This window comes from Poromitra crassiceps (genome assembly GCF_964638095.1).
Source record: "Poromitra crassiceps genome assembly, chromosome: 16".
In the NCBI taxonomy this organism is placed as follows: domain Eukaryota; kingdom Metazoa; phylum Chordata; class Actinopteri; order Beryciformes; family Melamphaidae; genus Poromitra; species Poromitra crassiceps.
In genome coordinates, this window is record NC_139645.1 from 21,189,426 (window position 1) to 21,217,412 (window position 27,987).

At 42.1% G+C, this 27,987-nt stretch overlaps 3 protein-coding genes across 3 annotated transcripts in view; all 3 read right to left on the reverse strand.

Moving 5' to 3' along the window:
• Positions 1 to 27,987, reverse strand: part of LOC310791310 (protein NLRC3-like) — a 135,100-nt gene that overhangs the window by 94,646 nt on the left and 12,467 nt on the right. The gene's annotated exons all lie outside the window — the stretch shown is intronic.
• Positions 962 to 27,846, reverse strand: LOC310791100 (uncharacterized protein; the record flags this gene model as incomplete). Its single annotated transcript, XM_083652801.1, has 8 exons — positions 962 to 998; positions 2,584 to 2,703; positions 3,439 to 3,558; positions 11,115 to 11,303; positions 11,472 to 11,585; positions 24,923 to 25,042; positions 25,785 to 25,904; positions 27,821 to 27,846. The coding sequence occupies 8 exons, from the start codon at positions 27,844 to 27,846 to the stop codon at positions 962 to 964; spliced, it is 846 nt and encodes a 281-aa protein (XP_083508927.1).
• LOC310791313 (piggyBac transposable element-derived protein 4-like) lies at positions 19,363 to 20,906 on the reverse strand. Its single transcript, XM_083653004.1, has 3 exons — positions 20,842 to 20,906; positions 20,288 to 20,714; positions 19,363 to 20,170 (listed from the first exon to the last, which is right to left on the reverse strand). The coding sequence occupies exons 1-3, from the start codon at positions 20,878 to 20,880 to the stop codon at positions 19,614 to 19,616; spliced, it is 1,023 nt and encodes a 340-aa protein (XP_083509130.1). The 5' UTR covers positions 20,881 to 20,906; the 3' UTR covers positions 19,363 to 19,613.

A 27,987-nucleotide genomic window follows, 5' to 3' on the forward strand; every position in this document is an offset into this window, starting at 1 on the left:
CTCTTCATAGACACACAGCTGGGTACTGGAGACTCTGCTCTCTTCCTGTTGTGCTGACCTCTGGAAACACAAAATGTGTATACATATCATTAACTCTAGTGAAGACAGACAACAATCCCTGCAATGTTGCATATTGTCAGTGTTTCTGCACATCTGGAGTTTTTGATAACAAGCCCTTTTGATAAGGAGATAAGGAGGACCACTAGCTCTGTGTAGTTGTTGTGTACATGTTATCTGCAGCTGGAAACAGAAATAGTTTTTTTTACAATGTACGTCTACGTCCAAAAGAGACACCAAGAGAGACAGCCTTCCAGTCTCTGTATTTTTTATATATTATTTTTAAATGCATTTTTGCTTTATTAGAGAGCAGGATGATTCTAGGATCAGAGCTTTAGGGGGCTGAGTCCCTAATGACAATGTAACATGCATACAGTCCCTTGAAAAAGTGTTCAGCCCCCTGTTGAATCACTCATTTCACTGCATAACAATTAATACATGAATTTTTTTCTATATATGATATTTTAATTTACAACAACAATACTTTAAATTAATTACTAGTATTTAACATGAGTTTTAAAGCAAAATATTTTATTTTATTATATATTGTAAATAATACTTCAAACCCTTGTGTTGTAGATCACAATACAATACATCAAAAACATACTGACCTAAATTCCTGTGGCAATATGTTAAGGGGAAGTGTGGAAACTCATCACACAGCTGCTGTCTTGATTCTCAGTTAATGATATTCCATCAGGCAGGCTCACAGTATAACAGTCCTCTTACCTTGTGTCTGAAGGTCCAGGTTCATTACTGAAGTTTAGAGGACCGTCTTTAGACCAGTCACTCTTAATAGACAGACAGCTGGGTACTGGAGACTCTGCTCTCTGCCTGTGGTGCTGACCTCTGCAAACACAATGTTTGATACATGTCATTAACTCTAATAAAGACAGAGAATAATTCATGCAGTGTTGCTGATTGTCAGTTTTTCTGCAGATCTACAAAGCAGATATGAGGAGAAATGTAGAAAACAATAAGTGAGGCTTTGTTCCAATAATTTAATTCACTGTGAATTGAAGTATTATAAAAACTGAAGAGGGAATGTCGTAGAGTGGAGGGAATATGGAGGCTCAGCAAAGTAACAACCCACCATGAGATCCTTAGTAAATCTATTAATTTATATAATAAAACCTAAAGCTGCCTTCACATGATAAGTGATCTTCTCTCCTCTCACTGTGAGGTAGAGCAGTGAAAGTTCAGCAGTAAGTAGGTCAAAGTTTAAACAAGTTGAACTTTGACCTCAGCACAAAGTGGAACATTTGAGTGGTGTGTGACACCAAAGGGAGCGCTGCTGCATATAGTTGAGAGGCAGCGCTCTCCCCATAGAAAACAACAGCACAGCTGTTTTACCACAGATCACCTGTGGGGGGCTTTACACTGTGAGAGGCAGCATATTTTACCAGGATTATTAGTGACAGCAGAAACAACCCCATAACTTTATTTTCAACTATTGATCACCTTTTAAATCCCTCCAACCTCAATGAGCAGATAGATCACTGAGCAGATAGATCAATGAGCAGATAGATCAATGAGCAGATAGATCAATGAACAGATAGATCAATGAACAGATAGTGCAATGAGCAGATAGATCAATGAACAGATACCGGTAGATCAATGAGCAGATAGATCAATGAGCATATAGATCACTGAGCAGATAGATCACTGAGCAGATAGATCAATGAACAGATAGATCAATGAACAGATAGATCAATGAACAGATAGATCAATGAACAGATAGATCAATGAACAGATAGATCAATGAGCAGATAGATCAATGAACAGATAGATCAATGAGCAGATAGATCACTGAGCAGATAGATCAATGAGCAGATAGATCAATGAACAGATAGATCAATGAACAGATAGATCAATGAGCATATATATCACTGAACAGATAGATCACTGAGCAGATAGATCAATGAACAGATAGATCAATGAACAGATAGATCAATGAGCAGATAGATCAATGAGCATATAGATCACTGAGCAGATAGATCACTGAGCAGATAGATCAATGAACAGATAGATCAATGAACAGATAGATCAATGTGAACAGATAGATCAATGAGCAGATAGATCACTGAGCAGATAGATCAATGAACAGATAGATCAATGAACAGATAGATCAATGAGCAGATAGATCAATGAGCAGATAGATCAATGAGCAGATAGATCAATGAGCAGATAGATCAATGAACAGATAGATCAATAAGCAGATAGATCACTGAGCAGATAGATCAATGAACAGATAGATCAATGAGCAGATAGAACCCTCTCAGTCAAAATTCGACGAAGGTGCTTCTTTCTTTCAAAATAAGATAGTTGGCATCCAGGCTAGTATTTTAAATAATACTTCAAACCCTTGTGTTGTAGATCACAATACAATAAATCAAAAACATACTGACCTAAATTCGTTTAGCAATAAGTTAAGGGGAACTGTGGAAAATCATCATGCAGGTGTTGTCCTAATGCTCAGTTAATGATATTCCATCAGGTAGGCTCACAGTATAACAGTCCTCTTACCTTGTGTCTGAAGGTCCAGGTTCATTAGTGAAGTTTAGAGGACTGTCTTTAGACCAGTCACTCTTCATAGACACACAGCTGGGTACTGGAGACTCTGCTCTCTGCCTGTTGTGCTGACCTCTGGAAACACATAATGTGTATACATATCATTAACTCTAGTGAAGACAGACAACAATCCCTGCAATGTTGCATATTGTCAGTGTTTCTGCACATCTGGAGTTTTTGATAACAAGCCCTTTTGATAAGGAGGACCACTAGCTATATTCCTATCCAGATCTGTGTAGTTGTTGTGTACATGTTATCTGCAGCTGGAAACAGAAATAGTTTTTTTTACAATGTACGTCTACGTCCAAAAGAGACACCAAGAGAGACAGCCTTCCAGTCTCTGTATTTTTTATATATAATTTTTAAATGCATTTTTGCTTTATTAGAGAGCAGGATGATTCTAGGATCAGAGCTTTAGGGGGCTGAGTCCCTAATGACAATGTAACATGCATACAGTCCCTTGAAAAAGTGTTCAGCCCCCTGTTGAATCACTCATTTCACTGGATAACAATTAATACATGAATTTTTTTTCTATATATGATATTTTAATTTACAACAACAATACTTTAAATTAATTACTAGTATTTAACATGAGTTTTAAACCAAAATATTTTATTTTATTATATATTGTAAATAATACTTCAAACCCTTGTGTTGTAGATCACAATACAATACATCAAAAACATACTGACCTAAATTCCTGTGGCAATAAGTTAAGGGGAAGTGTGGAAACTCATCACACAGCTGCTGTCTTGATTCTCAGTTAATGATATTCCATCAGGCAGGCTCACAGTATAACAGTCCTCTTACCTTGTGTCTGAAGGTCCAGGTTCATTACTGAAGTTTAGAGGACTGTCTTTAGACCAGTCACTCTTCATAGACACACAGCTGGGTACTGGAGACTCTGCTCTCTGTCTGTGGTGCTGACCCCTGAAAACACAATGTTGGATACATGTCATTAACTCTAGTAAAGACAACAATTCATGCAGTGTTGCTGATTGTCAGTTTTACTGCACATCTACAAAGCGTATATATGAGGAGACATGTAGAAAACAAAAAGTGAGGGCTTGTTCCAATATAATGCTTCAAATTACGGTTGATAAATGTACTGTAAATATACCATAAAGACAAATTATATCAAAATAAGAAATACATGTGACTAAAATATTAAAGTGCAGCACTTAAAATCTCTCCAAAACACTACCTGAAGACCTCATAACCTTGAAAAACATTAAGATGTGATACAGTATCAATAACTTTTGAAAATTGGAGATTTGTGCTATTGCGACAATCAGTGTTGGGCAAGTTACCTTGGAAAAGTAATTAGTTACTGATTACTGATTACTCCTTGAAAAAGTAATACTAAGTTACTTTACTGATTACTTTTTCAAAAAGTAACTAGGTACGTTACTAGTTACGTTACTAGTTACTAGTTACTCCCCCTTCCCCCCCAAATACCTTACACTTAAGTTGTTACATGTCTACCATGTCACTGTATTAATTATTTTCGCTTTGGTATTAGGCTATGTTAAAAGAAACGCCAAAGGCATTTTACTTTGAAATTCGGTTAGAAATAACAGGAAGTGGTGTGTTAAGACTGGCTAGCTTCACACTGGAAAAGACGAAATGAGAGTCAAACAGTCAGACAGACTGATAACGTGAGTGTAAGAAAGATGCTGTTACTGTCGGAGACGAGTGGTAATAAAACAACACAGCCTCAATGCAAATGTTTCAAGCTTCGTTGCTGAAAGAAAAGTGATGATCTGTCAACATTCCCTGGGCCGTCTACTACGGTCGGAAGGCTTTGACGAGAAGGTTAGGTTAAGTAACAAAGTGTACAACACTTAATCAAAGTGTATCTGTTAATCCAGTGAACTGTTACACCCATACCTCACCCAGCGTCGCCTTCAATTTAGCCTCCATCCCTATGCTCCATCCCCGCATATTCTGCAAAAACGTTCACCAAACGTCTTTCTCTGTGGCAGCTTGATAATGTTCTTCGTGGCTATTTTTTCTATGATGCATGAGGGCGAGTCAACAGTGCAAATAGGTAGCATCTGCCAAGCTGCTCGCACATAGTTAACAAAGGACAATAATGTTCCAGCTTTTGAACGCATATTTCTCTTGCTCGTCTCCTTCTGACTCGGTGTGTTTTGAAAGCCGGCGTGCACGCTCTGACGCTGTCGCGCGCACATACACTATGACGTATATGTGTGCGCGACAGGTCTATCTGAGTCCGTGAGGATAAAATGTTTTCTTTTCTTCTTTTACATAGAAAACACTGCATTCTGGCAGGCAATGATGTAACGCAGTAACGCATGTGTTACTTGGATTAGTAACTGTAATCTAATTACTGTTTTGGAAATTCTAACGCCTTATATTACTTAGTTACTAAAAAAGTAACTAATTACTGTAACGCGTTACTTATTAACGCGTTACTTATTAACGCGTTACTGCCCAACACTGGTGACAATGTTGACGATTATATGATGAGCACTATATCAGAAAAAGCCTGCTTATCTTCAGTGTAGCTGAACATCCCATACATTTTCCTAGAGGTCACAATGTCATTTTATGCAGTAAGGTCAACTCAAAAAAGAAAAGCTGTCATCACATGGGTTCTCATCATGATTATGTGCATGATGTTGTTTCTGTGGACGGCTTTCTGAAATAAAGTTTACACTAGAAGCTGCAATACTGTATATATGCTGTAAACTCATATTGTTTTCATTTTTGAAAAATTGCAAATTGGGGGCGGACACAAGCGCATGCCTGTGATAATTGTACTGGGCATTGGCTGCCCCATGCCAAAGCAGGCGTTCCAGCGCTAAAATGTGGGATAGATGGCATTACCCTATCGTCAGCAGCACGCAATTACTTTGCGCTAAGAGCTTTGAAAAGGACCTCTTATGCGCAAATACCTCTCTGCACTGGGCGCTCTGCACGGAGATTACGGCTGCGCTCCCAGCGCAGAGAGGTATTTGAGGAGTGGAAATTAAGTGGAATTCCTTTTCAACCCATTTTCACTCCGAGCGCGTAGCATATTGACGCTTTGTCCCGTCCCTTGTGCGTCGCTTGTTACTAACATGGTAGCCTTGAGCGACCCATGAAACGACTTGGGCTTTCCGACTAAACTCAATGTAAACCCATGGAAGTCATCTTTGACGCTTATGGCAACTGCTCCCCCATTAGTCAACTGCTCCCCCATTAGGGTCTGGGGGGAGGAGCTAACCTCTCCCAGACCCTAACCCTAAACCTAACCTCTCCCACCCCCCACGCCTAAACCTAACCTCCCCCAGACCCTAACCCTAAACCTCTCCCACTCCCATGCCTAAACCTAACCTCTCCCAGACCCTAACCCTAAACCTAACCTCTCCCACCCCCCACGCCTAAACCTAACCTCCCCCCAGACCCTAATGGGGGAGCAGTTGACTAATGGGGGAGCAGTTAGGCTAATGGGGTAGAACGTGTTGTCCTTTTGGATATGTCATTAAGCACAGCCTTGCCACGCCAAGACATCAAATTATGCTGCTAAAATTGGGTATTAACAGATAATTCAGTGAGGCAATCAACTATAACTCACTGAGAAACTTTTATCACATTGCAAAGAGGGAAATGAATTGAGAACACTTGTGGGACAATGGACATAGGCTATTTACCTTCATAACCCAAAGGGTCATTGGCATCACAGACGATCTGTCAATAAGCTCCCTCTGTCCTCCCACGAGTGAGTACACTCTATTACGCATGGAGAGAATTACAGCATATTGCATGCCTCGGCATTGCAACGTCGCACAAACAACCATTGCGAGACGGGAATCTGATTGGTTTTGATTGACGTAATGGCCAGCCTTGCCTGGCCACGCCTGTGAATAATTCTGGTAGTTAAGACCGCCCAAATCCTGTTTGCACAGGCATTTTGGGTGCAGATGATTTTTGGCAGAATTGGCACGGCTCTAATTTGCGCTTGCGACAGGTGCCGTGAACGTTTCCGCGTGCCCGCCGAGAATTGCATCCCCAACATATTTCGGGGCTGTTTTAACTTAGAAATCAGGGAGGTCACGTCTACCAGACAATTATATCACTTTGAAACAGTTACATTTCTGTATAAATCATTACAAGTAGCTCCCATGAGGTGGGGATGTCTTTTTTTGCTGCTCGGCGGGGGAGCAAAACTCGGCAGAACACCTGGTGGATGGCGCAAGGCGGAATGCTATCGTCCGTGCCTTAAGGCACGCGCAAACAGTGCGCAAAGCGCTATTTAGGGATAGCGCCTGTCGGAAGATAGAGGCCTACATCTTCTAAATGCAACTGGGATACATCATCAGTGATGTAACCTGGGGTCGTTGGGTGTTTCGGGTCTCACAACATCTGTTGCGTGTGGCCATGGACAGTGCATAATAAACTTCACACATGGTATGTATGATGTTGCACATTCATGTGTTTACATTCTGTGTTTGTACTGTTCCTTAATTGATCTCCTCTGCACCTCCTTACCTCGGGCTGAAACACCGGCAGCCTATGAGCTGATTGCTGATGCAGCTCTGCCTGCAGGTATATAAGCTGGCTTGCTGCTGGGACACAGTTACTCTACACCTGAATCCAGCCCAGCAGCACCTGTACATTTGGTTTGATACTTTTGCCCATTTCTTTCTTTTATTAGGTCCTGGCACAAGAGGTGCCAGGCTTTATTGTTTTAGTTTAACCTGGCAGTTTCGGTAGTGATGTTTCCGTTCTTAGTTTTAGTTTAGTTTATCCTAAATTATTCTTTGAACGTTTTTCAATTGTTAGTTTAAGGAGAGGGGCTGGTTTCGACGGCCCTATATGGGCCAGCCCAGACCCCTCTCCCTTTTGTTTATTTCAGCCGAACTGTCAGGTTATATTGTTTTATGGTTTTGGGCCTTTTTCTTAATACTTTGGGGAAAGGAAATAAAAACCCTATTATTTTGATTCTTGTGTGGCGTCCTTTTTATGTTGTGGTTTCCACTTGAGCTTTGTTTTATTTATGTATTGTGGAGGCCGTAACATAATGGGGGCTCGTCTATTTGTCACGTAGTTTAACACTGAGGTGGTACTTTTGGCACATTGTGTCTGTATTTCTGGGACTTGTAATAGTCTATTTGCTTGTGTGCCTATTTTTGGTGTGGTGTTTTACGCGCACCTGTTTTGGACGCCACAGATTGTGCTGCTGAGTTAGGGCAGTTTGTTTTTCCCTAGTGCGTGGTGCTGCGCTTTTGGGCTGTGAGTGTTGCCTGTGTCATGCTGCGGCGGGCCAGGTTTTTGCTTTTGTCGTTTTTGTGACATTTTGTCTAGTTGGCAATTTGATTATGAACACTCTTAAAGATGGAGTTCAATTTCGAAGAGTTTGTTGCACATCATTCTCTTGGTATGTTTCAGGTGTCCAGTGCTGAAGCTGCTGGTAATGTCCAGGTAGTGTTGGCGCTGTCCAGCACTACCCCTGCTGGAACTCGGGCTGTGTTGGCCTTGTCTCAAGACCCTGACGATGTTGTGGGTGTCTCTAATGCTGTCATTGAAGGGCAGCTGAAAAACTCTAAAGTAGAAGCTCTCCTGTCGTTTCCCGCTCCTGTCAGTCACCGTGGGCTCAGGCGTTTGATGGCAGGTTATTACGGAAATGTTTGCAGCGACTTTTCTGTGGATGCAATACCCTTTCTATTGCTGTATTGAGTTATCTTAAGTGAGTCATGTCATTCAGTTACCTGTGCAGTAATGGATGGCCTTGATGTTGCTCTTTTGACATTTTTGACATTAGGAAGAGGTTAACTCCGGTTGACGTTAGGAGTGGGGTTTTTTTCCACATGATGGGTTAACAGTGGTTAACATTGAAAGAAGGTTAGCATTGCTTAACATTCGGAGTGATTATTTCACATGATTGGTTAAAATGTCTTAAATTTGTTCAACATTCGGTTGACTTCTGGTCGACATTCAGTTAACTTAGCTTGATTTTTCAGATGGACATTTTGCACACTAACAATCTTTGTGTGATGTCTCTGTCCCTATGGACGCCTGTATAGGAGACTTAAAATCTTGCTGTCAGAGCGGTTGGTGGAGGTCAGACATGTCCGTGGCAATGACAATGTCCTGGCCGACACTTTGTCATGCTAATTTTCTGACTGCTGAATGACCTCACGTTGCACTCCTGGTATTCACCATCATAGGGAGGGGGTGTTGCGTGTGGCCATGGACAGTGCATAATAAACTTCACACATGGTATGTATCAGGGACGTGCACAGAACATTAGAGGGGCAGGGGCTCAAATTCATAAAAGGGCACTACAGCCGCCGTCCGGAGGGCGGCGGCGGAAATTTGAGGCAATTTGAAGGCCAATTTAGGGGTATAACTAATTTTAAATATTCCGATTTTAACCAGATTTAGAGGAATATCTCATTTTAGGATGAGACTTGTCACGGAAAAATAACTCCATAACTGAATAATATTAGTATATAAAAGTTGCATGCTGTTGCAATACTGTTGTGAAATCATTTAAGCATCAATATGTATTTGCTCCTTTTCTCCCTTTAGGTTGTTGTACTACAACAGATAGCAACACAGGCAGAAACATTGAACAATTGAGTGAGGCTTGTAATATACCATGCATTTTTAACCATAATTCTAAAAAGCAAGACAGAAGATTTAGATAAGGTGTATTAGATTTTTTTTTATTTTTTGCGGATTCAACAACACAACATCCCTTTCCAATAGTGTAAAGTAAAAAATATTTTCAAGAGCAACAATTCTGCATTTGTTCCCTATATTTTGGTTATTTATTTATTGGGTGGTTTATTTATTTATGTATTTATTTATTCATTCATTTTTGGGTTCATTTTTGGGTTGGTGCCTTCAGGGGCAGTTTAGAAAAACACTGCTCCATGCAGAGGCCAATTACAAATGGTGCATTCAAGGCCAAGAGAGCTCGGAAAAGGCATTTCTCTTTGAATGCTGCCTTCAGTGACGGCATGGAAAGGGCAATTTCCATACAAAGCACCATTAGAAATGCATTCATGGTCAGGTAAGGGCACTTTTTATTTCATTTTTTAATGTGTCTGAGCTGTTTGTTTTGTTCATGTGTTGTTGGAATGAAAATGAAAAATGTATTATAATAAAAAAAAAAAAAAAAAAAAAAGGGGCACTTTTTACAGATTGAAAAAAAGGCAGGGGCTCAAGCCCCCTTTCATGTCTATGTGTGCACGTGCCTGGTATGTATCATGTTGCACATTCATGTGTTTACATTCTGTGTTTGTACTGTTCCTTAATTGATCTCCTCTGCTCCTCCTTACCTCAGGCTGAAACACCTGCAGCCTATGAGCTGATTGCTGATGCAGCTCTGCCTGCAGGTATTCACCTTATGTTCAGACCTTACAGTGGGCCAAATTCTTCCGGGTCCACCTAACACTTCCGGCGGTCACGGCGCCAAATATGAAAAAACGTCATGAAGAAGAGAGTCGTTTTTGTAGTGGACAGCGCAGGGTGTAAAACAAAGAACGTAGCCTACTACTTTGAGCTCGGTACACAGCAAGCAAGCAGAGTATCCACTGTTAGCCAGGTCAGATAACGTTATCGTCGACAATGACGAGCACTTTCTTGTAAAACATACCTGGGACTCCAACAAAGAAAGTTTCGGATGGTTTTCTCTCCTCCGAGGCAGCGCGAGCCATTAACGTTAATAAAGACCCGCAGACGTTAACGTAATTCCCTGGAATGCGAGACTTAACGAGCCAGTTACATGGCGTTGCATTCTTAGACATTGCCGTTTGCTTTTATTTGGTATGTTACATACAATTGGCTAAATTATTAGTTAATTCAGAGTTAGATGATATTGGAGCAGCGCAGCCATTTTTTATTTTATTTTATTATTATTTTAGCCGGAAGTCGTAGGACGGCCACAGAACCGGGTCAAATGGGCGTGTCTACATAAGGTGAATAAGCTGGCTTGCTGCTGGCACACAGGCAGTCTACACCTGAATCCAGCCCAGCAGCACCTGTACATTTGGTTTGATACTTTTGCCCATTTCTTTCCTTTATTAGGTCCTGGCACAATAGGTGCCAGGCTTTATTGTTTTAGTTTAACCTGGCAGTTTCGGTAGTGATGTTTCCGTTCTTAGTTTTAGTTTAGTTTATCCTAAATTATTCTTTGAACGTTTTTCAATTGTTAGTTTAAGGAGAGGGGCTGGTTTCGACGGCCCTATATGGGCCAGCCCAGACCCCTCTCCCTTTTGTTTATTTCAGCCGAAATGTCAGGTTATCTTGTTTTCTGGTTTTGGGCCTTTTTCTTAAAATACTTTGGGGAAAGGAAATAAAAACCCTATTATTTTGATTCTTGTGTGGCGTCCTTTTTATGTTGTGGTTTCCACTTGAGATTTGTTTTATTTATGTATTGTGGAGGCCGTAACAACATCATACACCCTCTCCCAGGTGACCCAGCCGAGGCTCATTACGCCTAGACTTCTATTCCAGCAGCAGCCACTCACAGATCTGACAACTTAATCTTCCTCTGCAATGTTGCTAGCTGACGGGTCCAAGAAACCCCAATCCGCTGCTGTGGAACTACTCCGCAGGGATCGGAACATCTGTGCATGGAGAGTCTAGGCACTGTGGTTCTCCTGGCCGAGCCTCTCCGTCTCCACAGGTATGCATCCTCCCGGCGGCAGGTGGGACGCCTATGAAAGACAAATATATATATATATATATATATATATATATATATATATACATACATGAGAGAGAGAGTTAGGAATGAGAGAGAGGGGAGGTCATGCAGCATTGTGTCTTAATTCTCAGTTAATGATATTCCATCAGGTAGGCTCACAGTATAACAGTCCTCTCACCTTGTGTCTGAAGGTCCATTACTGAAGTGTAGAGGACTGTCTTTAGACCAGTCAGTCTTCATAGACAGACAGCTGGGTACTGGAGACTCTGCTCTCTGTCTGTGGTGCTGACCTCTGGAAACACAATGTTTGATACATGTCATTCACTCTAGTGAAGACAGAAAACAATCCTGCAATGTTGCACATTGTCAGTCTTTCTGCACATCTGGAGTTTTTAATATTCTCAAATACACTACTGCCGCATGCGCTGGGACGCATCATCAGTGATGTTATCTGGGGTCGTTAGGTGTTTCGGGTCTGTCAACATCATACAGCCTCGCCCAGTAGACCCAGCCGAGGCCAATTAAGACCCCGACTCACGTCCCAGAAGCTGCTCACGGATCAGCCTTACTACTCTGTCTGCAACGTTGCCCGCGGGAGGGGTAAGCGAGAACGCCCAATCCGCTGCAATAGAGCTAGTGCTACGCCGCAGTATTGGCCCTTCGGTGCATGGAGGATCTAGGCTCTGTGGGTTACTCCCGGCCGTGCTCCTCCTTCGTCTCACCAGACCCTCCGGTGGCAAAGGCAATCCAGAGGCTGAGAGGATGCCTCAAGGACGCCTCAAGAGGGCCTGTGCGCTGCACGTCATTTACCTGCGTCGAGCACCTCGCTCTAGCCTGGAGGACCCCAGGCCGCGCCGATAAAATAATAGCATGGCCTTTTGATAAGGAGGACAGCTAGTCTGCATGCTGTGTACATGTTATCTGGAGCTGGAAACAGAAATAGTATTTTTACAATGTACGTCTACATGTCCAAAAGTGACACCAAGAGAGAGCCTTCCAGTCTCTGTATTTTTGTATATATATATATATATATATATATAGATTTTTTTTTTTATTAGAGAGTGGGACGATTCTAGGATCAGAGCTTTAGGGGACTGAGCCCCTAAAACATGCATACAGTCCCTTGCAAAAGTGTTAGACCCGAGGCCGATTTCAGTTCATTATAGAGTCTATAGTGAATGCCTATCAAAAAATCATGAACAATGAAGAAAATCAGAAGGAATACTGTTCCACTTTTACCAAATAAACCAATTGATGTTCTGCGACAAGTTATATCATCCTGAAAACCCAAATATTTGAAACTAGTAAAATTATAAAATCTGTCAGTGCAATAAGGTAAATAAAATAAGTTGTTGGTCCCCCATAGTAAACATTATAATGACATCTTCCCATATCTGTCAACCTGTCACAAGTAGGTGGCTGAACAATTTGGTGTACCCATTACACTTAACTCATTAGAATATAATGCAACTTAATCCCCATCCCCGAACCCACAACCTCTGGCAACCCTACTGCCAAAGTTGCCCCCTACCAGCCCACCCTAATGTAGCAGGCTAAAATCGGGCCTGGTTCGACCCCCTGTTGAATCACTCATTTCACTGGATAATAACAATTAACACATTCATATTTTTTCTATATATATTTTAATTGACAACAACAATACTTTCAATGAATTACTTCTAAGTAACACAAGTTTTAAACCACAGAATTTTTTTTATTAACAATTTAATATGCTGTTTGCAAACGTATTCAAGCCCTTTCACTTTGGAAAACGTCAATTCAATTCGATAGATCCACAATGTCACATTCAGAAGCAGATATCAGGAGAAATGTAGAAAACAATGAGTGAGTATTTTTTTTCTCCAATACTTCAATTCACTGTCCATAAATATAGTACTGTAAAGCCCAATTCTATCAGAATAAGAAACATTGTGATTAAAATAATAAAGTGCATCAGTTAAAATCTCCCCAAAACACCACCTGAAGACCTCATGACTTTGGAAAACATTTGACTAAACTTAGGCCCCTATCTGCCCACTGGCCATAGGCGCTAAACTGGCATTAAATGCAAAAAACACACTTTGCGCCTGCCTCGGGAAGATAGCATCATGTTTTTAGGTCCCGAAATGCGCTTTACGTCGAAGAGGCGTGGCGCAGTGCCAGAATAGGCCAGAATGGGCGTTTCAGCCTTAAATACCGGCCTAACGCTATCTTCCCCCCTGGCGTTAATTTAGCATTTAGTGCTTTTCAAAACCAGGCCTTATTCAGTGCGCCAGGGATATTATTGTGCGTAATTGCGCGCAGCTCTCCTCTGCCATCTCACTCTCTCTCTCTCTCTCTCACTCCCTCTCTCTCGCACATCAGACAGGCACAATGACAGATGAAAAAAAAAAATGTTTAATAGTTTTGAGCCCCTGTCATTCAGAGGCTGTTGCATCATCCTACCTGTGCAGTGACGTGGGGGTGAAGAAAAGGTAACGAGAGAAAACGATATCATTCTGCCCAAACTTTCACCAATCTAATCTCATCATGACATCCAGGGATAGGCTATATTTTTCTAGCCGATGCGTTTAGAACATTCTTTTCACTTTGATCTTGCTATAGTGTAGCGTATTTACATGCTTGCTGTATTTAAACTGCAGTGAGATTGGTTTGAGAAGCATAATAATATGGAATAATATAAATGGAGACAGACGGGGATGAAAGACCGGATTGGATCGCTCCGTGGAATGGAACATGAAAGGGACATTGTGATTTGTTTACTGCACTTCTCCAATGAGCATGTTGTGAATAATTCTACGCTTAAAAGGCGTGGTTATAATGCTTAAGGCAGCGTGTAGCGCCGACACGAAAATATTGACTACGCCGGTCCACGCCCACTAATATGGGCTGCGCCTGGCACTAAGCGCTAATTTAAGGCCAGTGGGACGATAGAGCCCTTAATGTTGTGATGCATTATCAAACTTTTGAAAATTGAAGATTTGTGCAATTTTGACAATGTTAACGATTGGATGACAAGAACTATTTTCTGAAAATGTCTCAGGTGTCTGGCTGCAAAAAGAGTATTTTCTCCCCTCTTTCCAGTATTTTTCCTGGACATCTTCACAGCTGGTTCTGCTTCAAGACTACAATCCTCTCATCATAGTGTGTAATGTACTGGACATCTTCACAGCTGGTTCTGCTTCAAGACTACAATCCTCTCATAGTGTGTAATGTACTGGACATCTTCACAGCTGGTTCTGCTTCAAGACTACAATCCTCTCATAGTGTGTAATGTACTGGACATCTTCACAGCTAGTTCTGCTTCAAGACTACAATCCTCTCCTAGTGTGTAATGTACTGGACATCTTCACAGCTGGTTCTGCTTCAAGACTACAATCCTCTCCTAGTGTGTAATGTACTGGACATCTTCACAGCTAGTTCTGCTTCAAGACTACAATCCTCTCATAGTGTGAAATGTACTGGACATCTTCACAGCTGGTTCTGCTTCAAGACTACAATCCTCTCCTAGTGTGTAATGTACTGGACATCTTCACAGCTGGTTCTGCTTCAAGACTACAATCGTCTCCTAGTGTGTAATGTACTGGACATCTTCACAGCTGGTTCTGCTTCAAGACTACAATCCTCTCCTAGTGTGTAATGTACTGGACATCTTCACAGCTGGTTCTGCTTCAAGACTACAATCGTCTCCTAGTGTGTAATGTACTGGACATCTTCACAGCTGGTTCTGCTTCAAGACTACAATCCTCTCATAGTGTGTAATGTACTGGACATCTTCACAGCTAGTTCTGCTTCAAGACTACAATCCTCTCCTAGTGTGTAATGTACTGGACATCTTCACAGCTAGTTCTGCTTCAAGACTACAATCCTCTCATAGTGTGTAATGTACTGGACATCTTCACAGCTAGTTCTGCTTCAAGACTACAATCCTCTCATAGTGTGAAATGTACTGGACATCTTCACAGCTGGTTCTGCTTCAAGACTACAATCCTCTCCTAGTGTGTAATGTACTGGACATCTTCACAGCTAGTTCTGCTTCAAGACACAATCCTCTCCTAGTGTGTAATGTACTGGACATCTTCACAGCTGGTTCTGCTTCAAGACTACAATCCTCTCATAGTGTGTAATGTACTGGACATCTTCACAGCTGGTTCTGCTTCAAGACTACAATCCTCTCATAGTGTGAAATGTACTGGACATCTTCACAGCTGGTTCTGCTTCAAGACTACAATCCTCTCATAGTGTGTAATGTACTGGACATCTTCACAGCTGGTTCTGCTTCAAGACTACAATCCTCTCATAGTGTGTAATGTACTGGACATCTTCACAGCTGGTTCTGCTTCAAGACTACAATCCTCTCATAGTGTGAAATGTACTGGACATCTTCACAGCTGGTTCTGCTTCAAGACTACAATCCTCTCATAGTGTGTAATGTACTGGACATCTTCACAGCTGGTTCTGCTTCAAGACTACAATCCTCTCATAGTGTGTAATGTACTGGACATCTTCACAGCTGGTTCTGCTTCAAGACTACAATCCTCTCATAGTGTGTAATGTACTGGACATCTTCACAGCTGGTTCTGCTTCAAGACTACAATCCTCTCATAGTGTGTAATGTACTGGACATCTTCACAGCTGGTTCTGCTTCAAGACTACAATCCTCTCATAGTGTGTAATGTACTGGACATCTTCACAGCTGGTTCTGCTTCAAGACTACAATCCTCTCATAGTGTGTCATGTAACAGCAGCATTTCGTCTTCACCCTCAGTTAAAGGTCCATTATGTACGATTTTTGCCCACTAGATGTCACACTGGAGCTATAACATCAAAACGTAAACACTAAGGGCCCTATTCTCCCACAGGCCATCGGCGCTATTACGGGCCTTAACCGCAAAAAAACGTGCCTTGCGCCTGTTTCGGGAAAATAGCAATAGGCTTTAGGCTGCCAAATGCGCTTTAGGCCGAATGGGCGTGGCGGAGTCCCTGAATGCGCCTAAGTGGGCGTGTCGGCGCTAAATACCGGCGTACTGCTATCTTCCAGCCATCTTCCGACCTGGCCTACTTTTAGCGCTTTGCGCTTTTGAAAAGCAGGCCTAAAGCAGGATTCTGTGCACCGGGGACAGGAAAGTGAATGGAGAATACAATATATAGAAAAAAATACTTTAGAATACAATAGAATATAAGATTGCAACCCTTCTCAGGCTTTGGGTGAAGCTGTAATGCAGTTTCATAAATTTAGTTTAGGCTATCATAATAATCCCCATTTATGTGTAATATAGCTCTACGTTTTATTACCCCCCCCCCCCCCCCCCCCGAAATTAGCTAGGCTACTAATATTACTAATATTCCTAATTAATATGTATTATTATTTCATTCAGATAATTGACATTATAGGCATGTATATCGTTTAATGTGAGAGAAAGGGAGAGAGAAAGAAAGAGAGAAAGAGAGAAACTGGATAAACTGTTGTGTAGCGCTTCTTCAAACCCCACTCTTCATTACAGCTATTCATTACAGAATTGTCTTTTGTATTTATTTTTTCTGTGTGCAAAGCATAGTAGTTAGAATTATTTCCAAATGTTTCCCCCGTCTGTGGCAGCGGCGCTGTCCGAGGTGCTGAACAAGCCGCAGCGCATCATCGGCCCTCCCGGCGGGAGTAATTCCCCTCCCCAAACAGTGCGCGATGGTACATTTGAACCTGGATGGATAGATGAATAAACGACTTAAGTAAAGAGTTGTTTTGTAGCTATTCAAAATGAATGGTGGACAGATATATCACCTGAGTCGCCAGCACCATCTTCTCCTCTGCTGTGAATTTAGTGGAGCGGTTTTGGTCTGCCATATTGACCACACTGTGCCAGCTGCTGCCAATCTGGCTATTAAAGCCACTCTGATTGATTACTGAAGATTTTATTGAGAATTAACATATTTGTCAGTGCCTGTGGGCAGGGGGTGGGGGGGGAGGCATATATAGGCCAAATAAAATACAATTACTCAATAATAAAATCCTGTAAATAAAATAGAATAAAGTAATCAGATCCAGTAAAAGTGATAGGTGTCATTCAGAGGATGTTGCATCGTGCAGTGGGGGAGAAGAGATAAAACGATATCATTCTGCCCAAACTTTCATCTAATCTCATGACATCCAGCCATAGGCTATATAATTTTCTATCCGATGCATTTAGAACATTATTTTCACTTTGATCTTGCTATAGTGTAGCGTATTTACATGCTTGCAGTATTGAAACTGCAGTTAGATTGGTTTGAGAAGCATAATAATATGGAATAATAGCCTATATATGGAGATAGACAGACCGGATGAAGGGAGGGGGGGGCGGCGGAGCCCTTGGCTTTGTCTGGTTTTACCGGATTTGTCCAGGAATTGGAGCTTAAAAGGCAAGTGTGTGTCTCTTCCCTGCAATTCTCCAATGAGCGGACAATGCATAATTTTACGCTTAAAAGGCATGGTTATAATGGTTGAGGCTGAGTTTAGCGCCGATACCAAGATATCAAGTGCGCCTTTCCACGCCCACTGCTTTGCGCTGCGGCTGGCGCTCGGCCTAGAAACTGCGCCGCTGCAACGATAGAGCCCAAACAGTCTAAAAAACACATTGGCACAGCTTCCCATGCCACCCTAAACACTCGCATTGCTCTGATATAGCGTCTGCCATCTACACTATGCAACCCCAGACACTCGTCTGCCATAGAGACATGCAGAGCAAGCGAGACAGCCGGCATACCGCACTGTAAACACAGATCAGGAAATACACAGTCCCAAACTGTGATACAAACAGAGACTAACCTTATTTTCACAGCCATGACCGCTTTAATAATAATAATAATAATAATAATAATAATAATAATAATAATAATAATAATAATTCATTTATTTTATAAAGCGCTTTTCAATTACTCAAAGACGCTGACACAGTATGAGTACAGTACACAACAGGCAACAGATACAAGTAACAATTAACACATCGATCAGGGATCTATGTAAAACAGAGGAGGGAGAGAGAGTGTGGGAGGGACAGGTGCCGGACAGAAGAGAGGGAGGTTGAAAAATGGGGGTGGCGAGGTAGGAAGAGGTGGTTAAGGGTAGGCGAGGTTGTAAGCTTGGGAGAACAGGTAGGTTTTGAGTCGGGATTTAAAAGTGGGGAGTGAAGGTGAGTCTCTGATAGGCTGGGGGGCTCTAGAATGCTCGGTCTCCAAAGCTTTTCAGTTTGGATGGTGGAATGATGAGGGGAACAGTGGATGAGGATCGGAGTGTACGGTTAGGGCGATGAGGGAGAAGAAGGTCAGTCAGATAAGGGGGCCAGGCTATGGAGGGCTTTGAAGGTGAGGAGGAGTAGTTTGAAGTTGATGCGTTCTTTGATGGGGAGACAGTGGAGAGAGGGGAGGACAGGAGTGATGTGATCATGGGACCGGGTGTTGGCGAGCAGGCGGGCGGCTGAGTTCTGAACCATCTGGAGTCTATGGAGGGAGCAGGAGGTGATACTGGTGAGGAGGGAGTTGCAATAGTCCAGACGGGAGGAGATGAAGGTGTGGATGAGGGATTCAGCAGAAGTATGAGGTTTTGACGATGGATTTTAATTGTCTTTATTGTCTCAGTCACAGTCACAGCTTGATCCAGTAGGCTATATGCTGTCAAGCCTCACTGGGTCACTCTCTGTCCATTTATAAATGCAGGGAAGAGCTAAATCCACAGAAACGAAGTGGGAGCCTCAGACTGAAGCAGCAGCAGGCTTGAATCCACAAAGCCTCTTTTCACAACACAGAGAGGGGGCGTGGCTTCTTTCACTGCTCTGAACATTATAGCTTGCATGTCTCACTAGATATAGGGCCCTATTCTCCCACAGGCCATCGGCGCTATTACGGGCCTTAACCCATTTCAGCCTATTTTCGCCTAAAAAATAGCCTCTAAAACCTAAGTCCGATTTGATAATAGACCCCCAAATCCTGAACTTTTCATAGAAATGTCAACGCCTACTAAAATAGTGATATCTCAGCCTCTGTAGAAGATAAAAACACACTTTAAAAGGCATTTGAGAGCTGACACATGTGGCTTTCCTTGTAAAAGGTGTTTATTGGTATGACAATTCAATAGCATTGTCAAATATTGCTGTAAACACAGAAATTTTTTTTTAAACTAAAAAACGTATGAAAAAACAAGCAACAAATCACTCCAAACCACTCAAATAAAATCAAAAATGTGCTCCACACTGCCCCCTTGTGTCCCCTTGCAACCATAAAAAAAATGCAGTCCATTTACCATCAAAGGGGCAAGTGTCTAAAGTGTCAGCTAGTGTTTAGCAAACACTTACAAAAAATGTCTGTAGTGTTTTCCAAAACACTCAATGTGGACAGGCAGGTCACACTGTATGCAGCCATACACAGTTAGCCCACTGCCTACTACATCTTTTTTGTCCAGCAACAACTGGCACTCCCTGCAGAGCTTCCGCTTCTCAAACACCTTCCCGAAGTCGTGCATTGGGGGACCTGTGGCTTCTCCTGACGTGCTGGGTGCTGGGGAGGCTGCCCTGCTCGATGTGCTTGGTGCTGGGGAGGCTCCCCTGCTCTCTGGAGTGGAAGGAGAGCCAAATGGAGAGGCTGGTCTGGAAGCTGGGGACAGAGGAGGAGGAGGAGAAGGAGGAGGGATCACAGGAGGGGCCCTCCTTGTCACCGGTGTGATGAGCTCCTCCAGCAAGGTCTCCAGCCAGTCCTTGTAATGTTTGTGCCTTCCTCCAACAGACCTGGCTGCAATGTAGGCGTTGTAGCACGACACAGACAGGCCCCAGAAGAACACACGCCGCCACCATTTCTTCGACCGATGATCGAAACCATAGTATCCAATCATCTGGTCGAGGAGATCCACACCTGGAACACACATGGAACTCTGTTTACATACGTACATTTTCACTCAAATGACCTCAGTGAATATAAGCTTACAGTATTTTAATTTTTGTTTATAAAACATAAATCTGTAAAACAAACCTTTCATGTGGCTCTGGTAGTCCGCCAGGCAAGCGGGCACTACCACATCAGCCCGGTGGGTCTCATCTCTCCTCCGCCTTACAGTCCCTGTTGCGCTGGGGTCATGGTGATTGGACAAGACCATCACCGTCTTTGTGTCTTGCCACACGCAGAAGGTGAGGTCATCCTGCTGTGCCACCCGGAACTCGTGCTTCCCCAGCGCAGCCCTCTTTGTCAGGCTGTGGTCCTTCGGCAGCCCCTTCCTATTGGCCCGAAGGGTGCCACAGCCGTACAGGAAAAGGCCGTTCATTTCCTGGAGGAGTTCTACACTGGTGTAGAAGTTGTCCATATAAATGGACAGGAAGGTGCCATTGTATGGCTTGGCGAGGTCCAGCACCACGCGCTGTGCCAGGCCCGTCTGCGGCGCCGCTTCACGTCCTGTGTACACCTGGGGAGTTTGCAAGAAGAAACACAAGTCTGAGGAAGGGCCTTGGGTGCTTGAAAGGTCACTCAAATAACAACACATTACAGAATACATATTTGCATATTCTTGGTGTGCTGATTTTTTTCCTTACTTTGAAGTGCGGAACGTAGCCTGTTGAGCTCTCCGCCATCACCCAAACCTTCACGCCCCATTTGGTTGGCTGGAATGAATGAATGAATGAATGTTTATTTCACACATTACCAAAAGATGCAGGTTACATAGGCAAAATAGAGGTGAGACAATTTGATCAATCAATCAGCAGTACCTTCATTGGCAGGTATTGCCGGAAGCCAAGCCTGCCTTTGAACTTGATCATTGATTCGTCAATGCTGACTGTGCCGTTGACCTCATAGAGGTCCTGGAAGCGCTGGTTCAGGAAGTCCAGGTACCAGCGCAGTTTCCAGAGCTTATCAGCTGGGTCGCCTCGTGCGTTGTTATCTTGGAGGTGAAGGTATCTGAAGAGGTGAGAGAGGGGAGGATGGAAGAGGGGGGGTAGGGGAGGGGGGGTAATTAGACACATATTACAATATATTATAAACAATATAATGTCTTGTATATTGTATACAATATTGTATATTGTATTGTATATTATATACAAGTAGACACATCTTGGATGAAATGAAAAATTGTAGGCTATATCATTATATAGGTTAGTTACACTTGAGGGTTACAGGGTCTGTCTAAGTGCAGTGTCTGTCTTGGTGCAAAGAGTGAAGCGCATTCTCTCCACATTCCTGACAATTGAATAACAATAGGCCTACTAGGTGTTTGCCCACACACAATAGGTGTAGCAGCCGAGCCCAGCAGGGGTTTCTTACCCCAGTGTATAAGCTCGCTACAATGGCAATACTCCCACTACACTTCTAATACATTTGCAATATATTTCATTTCCCTTAGGGCATCATAACAATGGTACTAATGTTACATTTTATCTATCAAACTACTATTATTTATATAGCGCATCCTATTCAATGGGGCGCATCTATATCACGCAATGGTTATAATAACAAGGATAATATTATTGTTCTTAGCCTACCTCCAAATGGCGTCAAATCGGTCCCGGGACATATTCTGGCCGAAGTTGGTTTTGAAGATGTTTTTGGATAGCCGCCAGTACTCTCTTCGGACGGGAAGTTTCATTATCCCCATGGCGAGACACAGCCCAATGAATGTTTTCATTTCTTTCACTGTTACCGGGGTCCACTTGGCTGCTTTTTTGGCTGGGGGAATTGTGCGTCTCTGGTCGGCATATCGGTTCGTCTCCGTGACAAGACGGTCCCACATTTCCTCCGTGTAAATTTTCTCGAAAGAAAATAGAGGTGTGGAATCGGCTTGTAAGCCAACACCGCTTTTCACCCCGGGCACCCTTTTGAACGCTTTGACCGGCACAGGACGGTAATAGCGCTGTTCTGTTACCCAGTTTCCATGGAAGCCTTCGAATTGGTCATCTTCGTCAGACTCATCGTCATCGTCATCCTGAAACATAGTTCTGACCCACTGATCTCTGTCCAAGGGCTGCCAATCGGGGTCTGTAACTGGGTCATCATTTAACTCTTCATCAACGGTGGAATGTTCGGAATATTCCGCGTCTTCAAAATCGCTTCCTTCGCTAATATTATTTTCTTCCTCCATCGCTCTACAGATCCGCTCAAAGTGAAGAAAAAAAAAACTTTTCCTTCCCAAAACAATCCCAGAATGCATTGCGAGACCCCACGTGTGTTTTCTGAATGATTTCATTTGCCTAGAGACCGGAAATAGGCGAAAAACTACAGCTAAACTACAAATTGACGTAGACGTCATCCCGTCTTCAAAGGTATATTGACGCGAACGGCATCCCGTCTTTAAAGGGAGAATGACGCGAACGTCATCCCGTCTGAAATGGGTTAACCGCAAAAAAACGTGCCTTGCGCCTGTTTCGGGAAAATAGCAATAGGCTTTAGGCTGCCAAATGCGCTTTAGGCCGAATGGGCGTGGCGGAGTCCCTGAATGCGCCAAAGTGGGCGTGTCGGCGCTAAATACCGGCGTACTGCTATCTTCCAGCCATCTTCCGACCTGGCCTACTTTTAGCGCTTTGCGCTTTTGAAAAGCAGGCCTAAGGGCCTGTGTCCACCTGGCGTCTTTTCCTCAGGTCCAGCGTCTATTTTCAATTGTTTCCAATGGGAGGAGAGCGTATGCGAGCGCACACGGACGTGTAGAGAAAGTGCAGAGCGCCCAGCGTCTTTTTTCGGCGTTTTTGTGCGCCGACTCCCAGCGCTTCCAGCTGAAAATATTTTAACTTTTCAGAAAGACGCTGGTGTCGGCTGCTCCTTTTCTGGTAACTAATCATATGGAAAAACTATCGCAACAGAGACAGAACGGCTCAATTGTGGGAGCAGATCGGCTAGACACTTAATATTTCTGGTGAGTGTTGTGCTTACTGCTTTTAATAGCGTAGCCTACCTGTGTTGTTAGCTTGCTAGCTGTCAGCTATCAAGCTGAACTAACGTTACTTGCAGACTGCTTCCTTGTATATTGTGCGCTGGGATCAGCGTTCCCCAGCGCACTCCCAGCTTTTAACGTCGGAAAAAGAAGCTAGGTGGACACAGGCCCATAAGCAGGATTCTGTGCACCGGGGACAGGAAAGTGAATGGAGAATACAATATATAGAAAAAAATACTTTAGAATACAATAGAATATAAGATTGCAACCCTTCTCAGGCTTTGGGTGAAGCTGTAATGCAGTTTCATAAATTTAGTTTAGGCTATCATAATAATCCCCATTTATGTGTAATATAGCTCTACGTTTTATTACCCCCCCCCCCCCCCGAAATTAGCTAGGCTACTAATATTACTAATATTCCTAATTAATATGTATTATTATTTCATTCAGATAATTGACATTATAGGCATGTATATCGTTTAATGTGAGAGAAAGGGAGAGAGAAAGAAAGAGAGAAAGAGAGAAACTGGATAAACTGTTGTGTAGCGCTTCTTCAAACCCCACTCTTCATTACAGCTATTCATTACAGAATTGTCTTTTGTATTTATTTTTTCTGTGTGCAAAGCATAGTAGTTAGAATTATTTCCAAATGTTTCCCCCGTCTGTGGCAGCGGCGCTGTCCGAGGTGCTGAACAAGCCGCAGCGCATATGGGCCCTCCCGGCGGGAGTAATTCCCCTCCCCAAACAGTGCGCGATGGTACATTTGAACCTGGATGGATAGATGAATAAACGACTTAAGTAAAGAGTTGTTTTGTAGCTATTCAAAATGAATGGTGGACAGATATATCACCTGAGTCGCCAGCACCATCTTCTCCTCTGCTGTGAATTTAGTGGAGCGGTTTTGGTCTGCCATATTGACCACACTGCGCCAGCTGCTGCCAATCTGGCTATTAAAGCCACTCTGATTGATTACTGAAGATTTTATTGAGAATTAACATATTTGTCAGTGCCTGTGGGCAGGGGGTGGGGGGGGGGAGGCATATATAGGCCAAATAAAATACAATTACTCAATAATAAAATCCTGTAAATAAAATAGAATAAAGTAATCAGATCCAGTAAAAGTGATAGGTGTCATTCAGAGGATGTTGCATCGTGCAGTGGGGGAGAAGAGATAAAACGATATCATTCTGCCCAAACTTTCATCTAATCTCATGACATCCAGCCATAGGCTATATAATTTTCTATCCGATGCATTTAGAACATTATTTTCACTTTGATCTTGCTATAGTGTAGCGTATTTACATGCTTGCAGTATTGAAACTGCAGTTAGATTGGTTTGAGAAGCATAATAATATGGAATAATAGCCTATATATGGAGATAGACAGACCGGATGAAGGGAGGGGGGGGGCGGCGGAGCCCTTGGCTTTGTCTGGTTTTACCGGATTTGTCCAGGAATTGGAGCTTAAAAGGCAAGCGTGTGTCTCTTCCCTGCAATTCTCCAATGAGCGGACAATGCATAATTTTACGCTTAAAAGGCGTGGTTATACTGGTTGAGGCTGAGTTTAGCGCCGATACCAAGATATCAAGTGCGCCTTTCCACGCCCACTGCTTTGCGCTGCGGCTGGCGCTCGGCCTAGAAACTGCGCCGCTGCAACGATAGAGCCCATACTGTATAATAGTCTTTTGGTAGTAGTGCTGAATATCGCATTTAGTGCCTTTAATGATACAGGTAGGCTTATAACAGTCCTCTTACCTTGTGTCTGAAGGTCCAGGTTCTTTACTGAAGTTTAGAGGACTGTCTTTAGACCAGTCACTCTTCATAGACACACAGCTGGGTACTGGAGACTCTGCTCTCTGCCTGTTGTGCTGACCTCTGGAAACACATAATGTGTATACATATCATTAACTCTAGTGAAGACAGACAACAATCCCTGCAATGTTGCACATTGTCAGTGTTTCTGCACATCTGGAGTTTTTGATAACAAGCCCTTTTGATAAGGAGATAAGGAGGACCACTAGCTATATTCCTATCCAAATCTGTGTAGTTGTTGTGTACATGTTATCTGCAGCTGGAAACAGAAATAGTTTTTTTTACAATGTACGTCTACGTCCAAAAGAGACACCAAGAGAGACAGCCTGCCAGTCTCTGTATTTTTTATATATAATTTTTAAATGCATTTTTGCTTTATTAGAGAGCAGGATGATTCTAGGATCAGAGCTTTAGGGGGCTGAGTCCCTAATGACAATGTAACATGCATACAGTCCCTTGAAAAAGTGTTCAGCCCCCTGTTGAATCACTCATTTCACTGGATAACAATTAATACATGAATTTTTTTCTATATATGATATTTTAATTTACAACAACAATACTTTAAATTAATTACTAGTATTTAACATGAGTTTTAAAGCAAAATATTTTATTTTATTATATATTGTAAATAATACTTCAAACCCTTGTGTTGTAGATCACAATACAATACATCAAAAACATACTGACCTAAATTCCTGTGGCAATAAGTTAAGGGGAAGTGTGGAAACTCATCACACAGCTCCTGTCTTGATTCTCAGTTAATGATATTCCATCAGGTAGGCTCACAGTATAACAGTCCTCTTACCTTGTGTCTGAAGGTCCAGGTTCATTACTGAAGTTTAGAGGACCGTCTTTAGACCAGTCACTCTTAATAGACGGACAGCTGGGTACTGGAGACTCTGCTCTCTGCCTGTGGTGCTGACCTCTGCAAACACAATGTTTGATACATGTAATTAACTCTAGTAAAGACAGAGAATAATTCATGCAGTGTTGCTGATTGTCAGTTTTTCTGCAGATCTACAAAGCAGATATGAGGAGAAATGTAGAAAACAATAAGTGAGGCTTTGTTCCAATAATTTAATTCACTGTGAATTTAAGTATTATAAAAACTGAAGAGGGAATGTCGTAGAGTGGAGGGAATATGGAGGCTCAGCAAAGTAACAACCCACCATGAGATCTTTAGTAAATCTATTAATTTATATAATAAAACCTAAAGCTGCCTTCACATGATAAGTGATCTTCTCTCCTCTCACTGTGAGGTAGAGCAGTGAAAGTTCAGCAGTAAGTAGGTCAAAGTTTAAACAAGTTGAACTTTGACCTCAGCACAAAGTGACAAATTTGAGTGGTGTGTGACACCAAAGGGAGCGCTGCTGCATATAGTTGAGAGGCAGCGCTCTCCCCATAGAAAACAACAGCACAGCTGTTTTACCACAGATCACCTGTGGGGGGCTTTACACTGTGAGAGGCAGCATATTTTACCAGGATTATTGGTGACAGCAGAAACAACCCCAGAACTTTATTTTCAACTATTGATCACCTTTTAAATCCCTCCAACCTCAAGGAGCAGATAGATCAATGAACAGTTAGATCAATGAACAGATAGATCAATGAACAGATAGATCAATGAGCAGATAGATCAATGAGCAGATAGATCAATGAACAGATAGATCAATGAACAGATAGATCAATGAGCAGATAGAACCCTCTCAGTCAAAATCGACGAACACCAATTCTTTACACCAATTAACTACATCTCAAGAATCACAAGTTGCTCTTACCATGCCAGAATTCTTTCAGATCATTCTGCATTGAGTTTTGAACTAGAATTGGAAAAACTACCACCAAATCCAAAACCATGGAGATTTAACATTACATTACTTTCTAAAGATGACTTTACAACTTATATTAATACTCATTTAGAAACCTTTATTGAGGCACACAGAAATAGCTCAGTGTGTCCATTAATAATATGGGACACTCTTAAGGCCTATATTAGAGGATGTGTAATAGCCTTTTCCTCGTCTTTGAAAAAGAAAACAAGGAATGAGCTAAAATGTATTGAGTACGATATAATTAATCTGGAGAGGCAACATTGTTCTACTAAAGATCCTCAAATATTATTGCAGATAGACAATCTTAAATTAAAATATAATTCTATTAATACATATGCCATTGAACTTGCTCTAATAAAATCCAAATTATCATACGTAGATCAGGGTGAAATGGCAGGGAAATTATTAGCTATGCAGATAAAAAAGGAATCAGAAGATAGAACAATTCTTAGGATTAGAAAACAAGATGGATGCATCACAATGGACCCTCTTCAGATTAATGATACATTTAAAGCATATTACACTGAACTTTATACATCTACCTCACAATATGAACCGAATGAGTGCAAATCTTTTCTAGATGATATTCCATTGCCCACTCTAACAGAAGTGGATAGAACACCTCTAGAGGAAGATATATCCTCAGACGAACTCCTAACTGCTATGGCTATATTTCAAAATGGCAAATCTCCGGGGTTGGATGGCCTTCCAATTGAGTTTTATCGACGTTTTTCAAAATATTTACTTCCTCTTTTTCTTTCTATGGTCAATGCTAGTTTGGACCAGGGTTGTTTTCCTCAATCTCTATGTATGGCTGCCATTACCCTACTTCATAAGAAAAATAAGGATCCTCTTAATTGTGCCTCCTATAGGCCAATTTCGATTCTTAATGCAGATTATAAAATTATTGCTAAAGTCCTTGCTTTACGGCTTGAGAAAGTCCTACCAAGTCTTATTCACTTAGACCAAACTGGTTTTGTTCATGGTCGTACTTCTACAGATAACTTACGCAGATATTTTGATATTCTTTACCATACTGATGAACTTAATTCTCAGAATGTAATTCTCTCTGTCGATGCTGAAAAAGCATTCGACAGAGTTGAATGGAAATACCTTATGTCTGTCCTCAAACGATTCAATTTTGGTTCAAAATTTTGTAATTGGGTACAAATTCTA

Coding starts and splice junctions, on each gene's coding strand:
- LOC310791313 (XM_083653004.1), bottom strand. CDS start 20,880: ATGGCGGAGAGCTCAACAGGCTACGTTCCGCACTTCAAA. Junction 20,715..20,841: donor GCTACGTTCCGCACTTCAAA/GTAAGGAAAAAA, acceptor CAAACTCCCCAG/GTGTACACAGGACGTGAAGC. Junction 20,171..20,287: donor CTACCAGAGCCACATGAAAG/GTTTGTTTTACA, acceptor TGTGTGTTCCAG/GTGTGGATCTCCTCGACCAG.